A 13699-nucleotide genomic window follows, 5' to 3' on the forward strand; every position below is an offset into this window, starting at 1 on the left:
TTACCTTATACTTTCTGACATCTGAATGATCCAAATTTCCTTTAAATTTACAAAATGCTTCCGAAAGTTGCAGATAATTTTGACAGTTATATTATTGCTTTCATTCTTTCAACGATTGTTATACGGCGTTCATCTTCACTATAACCATTACGAGCTAAAGGGATGCACCAGTAAGAAATAGATACATTCTTAAGAAAACATTGTTTTGGGCTGTTCTCAGCAAACGCTGCAGTGATTCTCTATCTTTCATCGTAAAACATGACTTGATAATATAAATATCATTCAAATGAAGCTACCAGCAGCCCAACTACTATGAAAAATGCATCTACTGGTAAATAAAGAAGTCTCATAGTGGTACGATATTGCAATGTCTGTCTGCATGTATACATCTATGTGTATGCATATCAGTGTACATGTACACAGAGTTTGGTCGCAAAACGACTTAACTCCAGTCATGTCAATTTTAGACCTCGGCTTGCAATTAAATCTGCATGCTGAAAAAAAACCAACAAAATGAATTCATAAGAACATACGGAATATTTTTGTCACCATAAAAATATTACTCGTTATGCGTCAAGCGACGTATCATTAATAGGAAACGTTTTATTTTGTAGACCCTACTATCTGATGATGGACTTTTTAAAAAAATGTTTCAGATTGGCGTCTGAGCCATTATGTAGACAAACTCTTTAAAGTAGGCCCTATATGTACACATACAATCATATAGACATGTACTAGTATAATCATGCACGTTCATGGATGCATACATGACAACCAAACATAGGGTCTACATAACTATAATACGTACATACCTTTATGATTATATACAACCAGTATGTGTCATTCAAGTGATCGGACATGCATGTTACTATTGCAAAGTACATTTTCAAACGGACTTTTATATGCCATAATAGTCGTATCTTGAATCGAAACGCATTTCCTTTGATTTACTTCACAATCAAGAAGGACACTACAACGTTTCTTGCTATTTTGCTTTCGAAAGAACCGTGGTTTGTATCCTTGACGTAATCATATATACAAGGGCTAGATCTGCAGTAGGCTCGTTTGCAGTGTTGTGTAGTCTATATGCCTCTAGCCATGACATTCCATTTTGACACTAGGCCATGCTAAATTACAGTGCACATTTTGCTCTTGACTGGGCTTCGAATCCTTGTCCTGCTCTTCTTAGGGTTCGTGACATCTTCAACCGCCTTCACTGCTGCGATGACTGCCTTAGCCGCAGCCTCCGGGTCCCCGCTCTGTGCGGCCCGGGCTGCCTGAGCGGAAGCCCTCGCGGCGGCATGGCGGGCATCGGACTTGTTGCCCGCATGTCCATTGGTGGTCACCTCGCTCTGTGCGATGTACCGAGCCATTGCTTCGGCTAGCACCACTGCTACGAAAGCCTTGGCAACCTGGACAAGAGTGAGATAGATGATAACGATTTATGACATATTTACAAATCTCTCGTGAAACAAACAAACAAGTAAACTATATCTGATAATCACACACACAAACAAGTTAATTATGGTTCATCTCACGACACTGTTCATGAGTGGGCCTATATACTTAATCAATTTAGCCAAGAATGTGAATTCATGGATCCAGTGTAGCCACCCATTATGATAAGGCCTAACGCCGTGACCTTCACCAAGCACATCAAGCGTCTGAAAAAATGGATACTAAGTACATTGAGCTGGGAGCCACTTCCCTTAACGTACCTGCCAATTTTCAATGACCTGTTTCTATTCAAACATACATCAATCCCTAACACAAGCTTGGAGGGTTAACTGGTATACCAGAGAATGATATTCAATTGAATTGATCCAAGACAAGTTCCAACGAGTCGCACACTCACGATGGAGTTGAAAAAAATTTGATTTTATACTCATCAAAATCAATTGATTAAAATCATAAAGGCATTGTGCATTCGGCTCTAAAGTAAACGTACGTTTTACTGAGAAACAAAAAAAAAACATCAAATGCAAGGTAATAATTAATATTTGTAACTTAGAGTGTTTTTTTTTTATAGAAATTCACCAGAAATCACATTACACTCGCAATTTTCATCGCATATTTTCGAACTGCCCCGGAAGTGATTCGTACCTTTTTAGCCTCTTTGAGTTCATCCTCGCTGCTGATTTTCGTCGTCGTTTCTTCCGTGAGATCCCATTTGATTTCCACTGCCTTCTTCTTGGCTACTTTCTTGTCCTTGGCCATTGGCGACGATTTGTATGTCTCGGCTTCTACGCCTCCGCCAGCCTTTAACAATACAATATCGAGTCGATAATAATCAATTTAGATTGATTGATTGATTGATTGATTGATTGATTGATTGATTGATTGATTGATTGATTGATTGATTGATTGATTGATTGAATGAATGATTGATTAAATTTATTGATTGACTAAAAGGTTTTTATTCAAAAAATCTGAGTGGGTGACTAAATGTCGAATTACACAGACATACACAAACTATACATTAATATAAACAGGATAATATCATAACCATAATACAGGGCTGCACACTGGCGCCGGTCCGACGGTCAAAGACCGGTAAAAGTCACTGTCGGACCGGTAACTTTTCAGGAAATCCACAAGTTACCAGTCCGACATGACCAGTAAAAAAAAAAAAAAGCATTGGTGGGGTCAGTAGAAAGGAAAAGAGCAGCCCCGATCAGGGAGAAACAGAATGCAAGATATCGCACTGTTCAACAAGTTTTACGCAAGTTTTCGTTTATGTCTACCGGTGCAATTTGTACAGTAAACATAGTTTTTAGCACTAGCAGTGGACCAGTTACATTCGCGCTCGCTTGCGCATTTGGCGCTGCTCACACACTGCCATGCAATGCAATACATGCAAAGCACACGATGCAAAGCATGTACAGTGTAACTGCTTCTCGTTTGCTTGCGATCGGCGGTCATGCCAGACAAGAAGCATTGAAAGAAGCGCACGCATTTCTAGGTCATTTTACTCATGATTTTTTAAAGCAAGATCGATCCGATCCCGGCTTCGCAGCAGCGTGGCAGTTATGTTAGAACTAATTTACTTGTGTCGATTTTTAGAAAAAGTAAAAACACATTCGATATTCAGCGATACAGTAAATGGATCTGATTGCGTTTATTTTCATTTTGCACAGTCATTTCACAAATTAATATTTTCATTCGCTCAGAATGTTCTCATAACGAAGATAGGCGCAAAAAGGATCACGAAATCGGCCCTTCCGTGTACTTTTTAAGAGCGCATGCACAAAATGTTAAGAGATAATACTAGGGAGAAAAAAAAATCATGAAATTATGGCAGTCCCGCTTACATATTTCAGGTAGAAATCGTCCCAAAAAGGATCATGAATTCGACCGGCCGCGTCGTATCTTCCAAAAGATTATGTACGAAATGCGAAGAGATTATAGAGGAGAAAAAGAAAAAAAATAAAGGACACATTTTGGTGAGTGCATCATAAACGAATACAGCCGAATAACAATTCATGAAATCAACGCAATCCCGTTGAAATTTGAGGAAATAATAGGCGCAAAAAAGGGATCTTGAATTCAGTCCTGCATGCCGTCTTGGTTATCAAAAACGCATACACAAATGCGACGAGATTATCGGGAGAAAAATAAAAAAGACATTTTTACCCTTCTTGTGCGTGTATTACAAAAGATTACATCCGAAGTAATTCATGAAATCGCCACAATCCCGCTGATAGGTAGAAATAGGCGCAAAAAGGATCGTGAATTCGGCCGTGTCGTATACCTTGAAGATAAGAACGCATGTACGAAATGGGAAAAGATTAGCGGGAGAAAAATAAAGGACACATTTTCACCCCTTTTGGCGCTTGCATCATATAAATTACAGCCGAATAGTAATTCATGAAAATTTCGCAATCCCGTTGGAATTTGAGTAAACAATAATAGGCGCAAAAAGAATGTCGAATTCGGCCCTGCATGCAATGTATAATTTTGAAAACGCCAAACACGAAGAAATTATCGGGAGAAAAATAAAGAACGCATTTTCAACCTTTCTGGTGAATGTATCACAAAAGATTACAGCCGAAATAATTAATGACATATCGCAATCCCGCTGATATTTGATGTAGAATAGGCGCTAAAAGGACGGTGAATTCGGCCGTGACGTACAGGCATGTACGCAATGCGAAGTGATTATTGGGTGAAAAATGCAGCACACATTTTCAACCCCTTTTGGCCCGTGCATCATAAAGATTATAGAGCCGAGTGATAATTCATAAAATCATCTCAATCCCGTTGAAGTTTGAGGAAACGATAGGCGCAAAAGAATCATGATTTTTGGCCGTGTCGTGTATCTTTTAAGAACGCATTTACAAAATGCGAAGAGTTTATCGGGGAAAAATAAAGGACACATTTTCAACCCCTTTTGGCGCGTGTATCATAAAAGATTGCATCCGAAGTCATACATGAACTCATCGCAATCCCGCTGATATTTGAGGTAGAAGTAGGCGCAAAAAGGATCGTGAGATTATGGGGAGAAAAATAAAGAACGCATTTTCAACCATTCTAGCTGGTGCGTGCCATGCATCACAAAAGATTACTAGTACATCTGGAGTAATTCATGAAATTGCCACAATTCGTCTGATATTTAATGTAGAAATAGGCGATAAAAGGATCGTGAATTCGGCCGTGTCGTATACGCATGTACGAAATGCGAAGAGATTATTGGGAGAAAAATACAGGACACATTTACAACCCCTTTTGGCCCGTGCATCATAAAGATTACGGCCGAATAATAATTCATGAAATCATCGCAATCCCGTTGAAGTTTGAGGAAACAATAGGCGCAAAAAGAATTATGATTTTTGGCCGTGTCGTATATCTGTTTAGAACGCATTACGAAATGCGAAGAGTTTATCCGGGAAAAATAAAGGACACATTTTCAACCCATTTTGGTGCGTTTATCATAAAAGATTACTGCCGAAGTTATTCATGAAATCATCGCAATCCCGCTGATATTTGAGATAGAAATAGGCGCAAAAATGATCGTGAATTCGGCCGTGTAGTAGAACGCATGTACGGAATGCGAAGAGATTATGGGGAGAAAAATAAAGAACGCATTTTCAACCATTCTTGCCTGTGCGTGCATCACAAAAAGTTACATCCGAAGTAATACGTGAAATCGCCACAATTCCGCTGATATTTGAGGTAGAAATAGGCGCAAAAAGTATCATGAATTCGACTGTGTGGAACATCTGTAAGAAAGCACTTATGAAATTCGAAGAGTTTATTGGGAAAAAATAAAGGACACATTTTCAACCCCTTTTGGCGCGTGCATCATAAAAGATTACAGCCAAAGTAATTTATGAAATCGTCACAATCCCGCTGATATTTGAGGTAGAAATAGGCGAAAAAAGTATCATGAATTCGGCCATGTGGTGCATCTTTTTAAGAACGCACTTACGAAATTCGAAGAGTTTGTCGGGAAAAAATAAAGGACACATTTTCAACCTCTTTTGGTGCTTGCATCAGAAAATATTACAGCCGAAGTAATTTATGAAATCGTCACAATCCCGCTAATATTTGAGGTGGAAATGGATGCAAAAAGGATCGCGAATTCGGCCCTGCATGTCGTGTACCTTTCAAGAACGCATGCACAAATGCGAATAGATTATCGGGAGAAAAATAAAGAACCCCTTGTAGCGCGTGCATCAGAAAATATCACAGCTAAAATAATTCATTAAATCGTCGCAATCCAACTGACCATCAAGAGCAGGTTACGCAGCAAGTTCGTGTGCCGATGTTTAGAAAAAGTCACAAACGCATTTGATACAATCTGATTTTGTTCATTATCATTTTACACTGTAATTCACAAACAAACATTCTATTTTTTCCTATCTTTTTTTAAAAAAAATTTTGTGCAATAAATAATGCAAGTTAAAAAAAAAATAATCTGTAAAATGTACATAGGTGGGGGTGGGGGGGAGGTACGTCCATAAAAAAAACCCCAAGAAAATACGTTTGCAAGTCATTTAATGTTTTTTTAGGTTGTTGTTGTTGACCGGTAAATTTTCTGTTCGGACCGGCAAAAAATGGTAAAACGGGGCATTTACCGGTCCGACAGAGACAGGTTGGACCGGCAGAAAAAATGGGTTAGTGTGCAGCCCTGCATAATAGATACAATCTTTTATCATAAAATAACCATAATAGAACCAATCTTTTATCAAAGATATTAGATGTGTGGGTGCGTACGTGCGATTGAAAAAAAAACCAATTCAGTGGGTTACTACTCAACATTCCTGGTTACATCCAGCAGTTTCCGCCAGGAATTTTGGTTATGCAAAGTAGGCCTATGTATACCGTCGATTCCACCACTCACTTGAATGTTTTAGTGAGTACATAAGTACCTACTAGTACGTACTATACTATGTTCGTTATTTGTCTAGTTGTTTTAGTCTTTCTTTTCCCTTTGTTGAGTTTCTGGTTAATTGTGCTTTACATTTCTGTCTTATCAGATTATAGAAATACATGAAATCAAATGAAGTGTAATTGTCGTCAACATGTTCACATCAGCATTAGATGACTGCTTTACCTATAGCACGGGAGATATGGGGGTGGTAATAACGCTTAGTGCTCACATTCACCAAACATTCCCCAAGTGTGACAATGTATCTGAAAATGCAAATTGTCGATTAAGAAGTGGCTTATTTTGGGGTGAGTGCAAAATTTCTCAATTTATGCAGTTACAACACACAAAATAGCAATTCACAGGATATGTCCTCGACTTAATTCGATTTGAACACTGCTTTTCTTTGCCAGCACAGACGAACATCCTGCAAGATTCATATTTTGAAAGGATTGTGATAGTCTTCATGTCTTTCAAATCTTGAAATTCACATTGATTCGGGAGACACTTATACTGGATGAAATAGTAATAAAACAATACCCATCAACTATAACTCACCTTTTCTGGCGTCGAGTTCGAGCTCTCAGCGACTTCGTCCGACAGCCTGGTTGCGTCGGGCAACGTAGAGGGCGTTTCGGATACTGGACTCGGACATGCATCGTTGTCGCTACTCGTCGATTGCGCCATCGATTCTAGCCAATCATTCACCGATTGCGACGGGTCCCCTACAATGTGAGGAGCACGAAATCAATTTGCCATTTTGTATTTGAACAGTGTGGTGTCATTCTAAACATTTTACAGTAAGTCTTCTCTAGTAAGTACCTTCTTGATTAGGTGTAAAAAATGGGCATAATGGTTATTATGATTATAATTACTAATACACGAAATGCAAACATCCACTTGAACGGAACTTCCGAATGTTCTTACCAATTGTAGGGAACATGAGCCCCAGGTTAATGTCGTAGCTAGCCCCGTTCTGGGCCAGATTGATGGACGTGTGTCCCGCGTGCAGCGTGTGCAGACACAGCTGTAACGGGATTTCTGGCGCCAGGTCAATCTCCGAGCTGCTGCAAGTATAGAACGTGCTGAACGGTGTTATGGTGACCTGGGAGAGAAAAGATAACCAGTAAAATGTGTAGAGACAATATTCAATTACACTTGAATACAAATAGGTATATAATACACATCTCATCTCTCTCCCTCCCTTCTCTTCTTATCTCTTTTTCTTTGTCTGTGTAAACGACCTTCTTTGGTACAAGGAGCATCTCGGTACACTTACTGCATCCCATAATGGTGGTCTGGGATTTGTGACAAGAAGTAGCTAATAGAGGTGTGAATTTTCTTAAATTTGTATCCCTCTACAAATGAAATTTGTAAGATCACAACTGCTGATCTGTAATTTAACAAACATGTCGGGGGAAAAAAGGAACCACAGGACTCGAACCTGTCACCTACTGCTTTCCGGGCAGCGACACTACCACCAGGCTATCCCTGGTTGTCGGCAGTTACACGATGAACTTGGAACAAATACCCAAGCTACGAAATTCCCACATTGTTATGTGAGTAGTCCAAGGCTGACAAGGCAGGTAGTTAAATACGATAATATGTTATTTGACTATCATTTTCCTTGTGAATAGGGCAACCATCAGCATACCATTATCTTACCATTCTGTAGAAACCAGGCCATTCCTGAAGAAACTGCTCAGTGATGAGGAGGACCCTAGCAATGGCTCCCCAGATGATCTCCGTCGCTCGCTGCTCCCCTTCCTCGTCCGACGTCACTCGGCCAACCACGTCGAGACAGGGACAGAACTCGGTGACCTCGGGCTCGTTGACGTTCACGAGAGCCTGTGCGGTGATGACCGAAGTTAGATTTTCGGAATGTAACGTTATATATCATAAGGGCCATCAAAATGAACATTTTTCCGTCCACGAACCTCCCTATGGTTTACCCGACGTATAGCATCTATCAAATACTGCAGAGGAAGGAGGAGAATCTTTAAGCAAATGCACGTGACTTTTAGATTATCACCATGCTTTGCAGCCATAAACACCCATGAATTCTAATATCGACAAGTTTGACATAAATACCAGACATCTTATTGCAGTCAACGTGAGGTGAATTCTCCCTTTAAACCTCTTTCCGTCCCACCTGTCCTAACTTGAGAAGGAGGCCCGATCGCCACTGGTGTTGGTAGGATGTCTGGCGGACTCTTGAGCGGCAAAACGCCAGAAGCTGAGCCACCAGTCCCGGCGGTGTGCCCAACTGAAATCTGTACCTCCAACCGAGCTGCACATCACCCCGGAACGGCTTCGGCGTCCAATTTAGTGTCTGCCAGAAAGACATAGAATTATACTGAGTAAGAACAACTAACAAAAGGGGGGTAAGTGAAGGTAAGCAGGCTAGTGTTGGTAATTAGGAAACGTGTCTCTATGAGAGGTGCTGTAAGAAGATCAAAATCTAAGTCATGGCTGTACTAGATTGATATTTCCCTTGGAAAAAAAAACCCACTAAAACACTGATTTCACTATGTGGTTTTACACGTCACGGGTAGGTTCGTGATTGAACTTCAGCCTCACCACCAATATCACCAGGAATTAAACCAGTTTATTGTTTTAATTTGCAACGTAGTCCCCTCTTTGATCGATTCTTGTTTGGTGAATGATTTTGTAAAAGAAGCTCCCAAAAAGCCCTTGGAAATTTAGGAAGTCATTGCATTGCAGAAACTACACCCTACTACTTCTCCAATGAAAGTGAAAAAACTGTACAAGCCATCAGAAGAGTACTAGTACTTAAGATCAAATATCTCCAGTTACTGCAGTAGTCTTGGCTCAGAAGCGCTCATCGTGTGGAAAGACAGCCTATGGGTAAAGTGGCACTGTAATCCCATCTAGATGCATTGGATGGTCTGTCATCGTTGTTACTACCACTACGGCGACAATGTCATGTTATTAATTTGTGATCAACATTCACCCGTCATCACTTATCATTCCACACAACAGTTTTCGTTTCACATCTAAGCGCATTATTGGATATGTAGGTAGTTTAGTGAAGGTTCAGTGTAGTTTATAGCATGAGATGACGGAGATGTTGTTAATCGGATAAAGGCGAGAAAAGTTTTGAATTTAAAAATAATGATAATGATGATGATGATGATGATGACGATGACGACGATAATGATGATGATAATGATGATGATAGTAACTGATAATGATGATGATATCTGATAATGATGACGATGATGATGGCGACGACGATACGCTTAACAAGCTCGCTTTTAAGTAGGTTCCGTCATATTTCTTTAGCGTTATACATAGAACCAAACGTACGATGATTGACCACTATATGTTTTATATTCTTACATTAATTTACTGTACATCCAAGCCGGATATTATGATTCACTATGTTTTTTATTATATTTGCTGTACATTCCTTCATTGAGAAGTATGAAAATAAATTGAAATTGAAAAAATTGATAATGATGATGATAATCACAATGATGACGATGCCACGCTCATAACTTTATTTCATTATTTTTTACTTCAGTCTCATTAAAATGCATCGTTTGTAACTTTACATTATTATCATTTACTCTGTTCATTCCACATTGTTTTGTTTACATGATTTCTGTCACTAAAGAAAGTGAGATGTACATTTACATTATGTTACTGTCGAAAACGGAAATAAAGTTGATTTGAATGTTAAAACCGAACTGACAGTTTTTACTTCCAGCCCATGGTAACTCAAATCGAGGCCACGACGGGATTGTAGGGCAGAAGCTTACCGGGCCATTTTGAGGCACAAGACCTAGTAGAGGCAGTTGGTAGACGATCTGGGTAGATAGGGATTTGTAGCTAGGTAACTCCAGGCACCCAAACTCCTCTTCGGTAGAGTTCTTACTCTCTTTCAGGAGAATACCAAGTTTGGTGAGCAGTTCGGTGAGATGAATGGTTTGTGATTCGTCTAGTTGTAGGGACTGTAGAGATGAAACAAAAATATATATTCACTCATTCATTCATTAATCCATTGATTGCTTTCATTCATTCATTCATTCATTCATTCATTTATTCATTCATCCATCCATCCATCCATTCACTCATTCTATTCACAGCATTGACATAAGCCAGGACTGTTTACAAGAAAAACAAGTACAAGTTTATGCATAGATCATCGATAAGTAGCAAGAAGTGCCCCTTCTTGTAAATGTATTTCCCACGTATTTCCCACGTGTTTCACTCTCCTAACAGGTTATTATTGTGTTTTATCAGATAGTAACATCAGAGATAACAACATTTCTTATTCTTATTCTAGATCCTGTTAGCAGAGTCTGCAGAGACTTACATTTCTTTGTATTTAGATCAAGTTTACTTTGGGTCAACAACCGATTCATTGAATTGAGATCTTCATTTAAAGTGTTAATTATAGTGGGCGGATTTTGTTTGAGAAATAAATGCACGCGTCATCAACGTAGAGCGAGAATTCTTCGTGCACTTCGTAAGGTCATTGATGTATAGAAAGAAGAAAAGCGGTCCTAGATTACTTCCCAATGGGATACCCTCGTCTATTGAATCCACCTCCTTCATTGATGAAGTAACACCATTGACAACGGTGCACTGGTGCCTATATCGTGTAAGTAACGCTTAAACCATTTAAGAGTTCGCTTACGTGAGTACGTCTTTGAAGTGTGAACAATAGACGCCATGATAGACAGTGTCAATGACATTTTCAAGTCTAAGGCTACTATACCTTACAATGTGCCCTCGTCTATTGAATCTGACCAATTTTCCGTAAAATGCACACAGTGTGTTACGTGTTGGTTCTGTCTAATGTTTTCCCTGGCGACTCTGTAGATTGGTATACCATCATTACATGACAGTGGCGATACCCTGTGCTTGCTTATAGGTTAAAGTGATGATGATGGGGATGATAATGACGTTGATGCTGGTGATCATAATGATGAAATTAAATTCAAAGCAAAAAAAAAATCAAGAACAGTTAAGAGGGAAAAAAGGAGAAAATGATGTGACGAGGACGACGTCATGTATTGTTCCGTGTAATTAAAAGTAAAAGAAAGTGAAGTGTTATGATTAAACTCTGAATATTTAAATGAGGTTTGCCATACCTAACAAGAATCTCTTGGACTCAATTTTACTTTTAGGTCCTGAATCAACGAGGTATTATGTGCTTTCTTTTTATGTGCGCTTCTATTTCCAATAATACAATGGTTTCGAACAAATAGTTTCATTGTATACAAATTATGTTCATATATTTCTATTTCACACTGATTCTTCTTTTTTTTTCAATTGCATCGGGTAAAACTGTGGTATTGGAAGTAAAATTTTATCAGAATTTGAATTTGCAGATAGGTATGCAATGTGACGAGTTGTTCCCGGGTACATTTAGGGAATTTAAAGGTCCTGTTTACCTTTGGGAGCAGTGATTTAGAAAATATTCAAGATATCACTTTTGATTCGTATGTGTAGGTCAGTTGTATTACAAAACATCCTGCAATATAAGATTTTTGCAATAAAGCCTAAAGTATAAGGAGATATCACCATTTTTCTCATTAAACCATAACTGTAGACGGTTTAGTCTGGAAGCATATTCATTATAACTATTGTTCACATTTTGTACGTTCAACGATACTTTACATCGATTACACTGGTTCAAATTTTTACATTGGTTGTTTCTATCCCTAACTCACATTTTAGAACTATTTTGAAGCACTAACGCTGGGTTTTTGTTTTATCTGCAAATGGTAAATTATACCTTTAATATATCTTACCTGACACAGCAACGGAAGTAGACACTCCCTGACACGGCCCTGCGTGCACACCTCTTCCAGCGCCTTCACCAGGACGGACGGAGTCGGTTTCTTCGCCGTCACGCTCTTCGGCCAGAATCGCTTCGACTCGAAGCGGAAGGCCTTGTTGTTGCTGTCTAGGTGGATGGAATGAATGGCCTGGGCCAATGACGGCGGGTTCACGCAGATGACGTCAGCGCTGTAGGCGGAGCCTCGCGAATTGGGGAAGGCAAATGGATAGAGCGCGCCCTGCAGATTGCCAGTGCAACGCGGGAAACAACCGAGATTGCTACTGTACATCAGTGGAATTCGTGAATGGCACTAAACGTCACATTAATATATTACGTAAATTCAACAACCGGTGAAATCAAACAATGTTGAGATATATTGTATCTGTAATGAGTTTGCACTTGCTGTCAGAACAAATTTAACCCTGTGGAAAATCTCAATATTTATATTAGCATTTATACTAACAATAAGGCAAATATACAGACAGCTGAAATTGTTTTGGCAAAATAATGAAACCAGCAGATAAAACAAATTTGTGACCTGGTTTTTTTGTTGGCTAAGTATTTGAGAATGAGAATAAAAACACGATACTTGGTCGCTGGGGTGTCACCAGTGTCTTGATCGTGCCTTATATCACCTGGTATCATTTGTTTTGTTTCATTTATTGTTTCACGGTACAAATCAACGAATCACTTTAGAAAACTTTGATTTTGTTTGCTGCTGAACGTCATTGTAGTGGATCGCCATCGTTCCATTTCATAAGCTATAGTTAATGACGTTTGGAAGAAATACAAGTGAAGTTTGAAAAATAAAAGCAGATAAGCAATAATATTTTTGATTTATTCAAAGTAGCAGAACTCACAGCATTCTGCAGGAACTTCGTGTGTTCTTTGGTGTCTTCCGACGCCGTCGATACGCCATTTTGTTTGAAGATGGCGTCGAGTTCGTGCTTGGGTACCAGCAGGACGTTCTTCTTCCTCAACGTGAGGATCTCCTCGAAGACTTTGGTGGTCTCTGGACGGATCTCATGGGAGAGGTGAGGGAAATTTTTCTTCTCCAGAATCTTGGAAAGGATCGCTTTCTTTGCCTCGTCCAGCCCCTGTATCAAGCATACATCCCGTACACAGAAAGACGTGTTCAAGCCTTACTCTGTGGTTGTGGGTGTTTTTGTTTCTCCACTAATTGCCTCGATTGCGAGGCCAGCGTTCAACAGGGCGGAAGTGATTCAGACGGACTTCATTATGACATTGTTATTCAAAATGAATTTATTGTTTCGAATACGATGATTATGACATGCAAACATAGATACATAAACATATTTAAATTCAGTAACGTCTCTGTATGAAGGAAATCGCGTATGACTTTTCCTGAAACTTCCAAGGCATTCTGTATAAATGGAGGATATTCTTTGTGTAAATGATGTTTTTAATTTTTGTCTTCAATCTATACAAACATTAAAATTCTTTGAAAGTATTACATGTACAACAATCTTACACTCGATGAATGGAAGTGTAGT

The 13699-nt window shown here is 39.2% G+C and overlaps 1 protein-coding gene across 1 annotated transcript; it reads right to left on the reverse strand.

The window, feature by feature from the left end:
• Positions 1-1127: 1127 nt before the first annotated feature.
• LOC139741294 (uncharacterized) lies at positions 1128-8101 on the reverse strand. Its single transcript, XM_071651884.1, has 5 exons — positions 8036-8101; positions 7298-7475; positions 6929-7095; positions 2104-2259; positions 1128-1412 (listed from the first exon to the last, which is right to left on the reverse strand). The coding sequence occupies exons 1-5, from the start codon at positions 8036-8038 to the stop codon at positions 1128-1130; spliced, it is 789 nt and encodes a 262-aa protein (XP_071507985.1). The 5' UTR covers positions 8039-8101.
• Between the last annotated feature and the right edge of the window lie 5598 nt (positions 8102-13699).

This window comes from Diadema antillarum, unplaced genomic scaffold (genome assembly GCF_040938485.1).
Source record: "Diadema antillarum isolate AM-2024a unplaced genomic scaffold, OU_Dant_1.0 seq00000915_RagTag, whole genome shotgun sequence".
Classification (NCBI taxonomy): Eukaryota; Metazoa; Echinodermata; class Echinoidea; order Diadematoida; family Diadematidae; genus Diadema; species Diadema antillarum.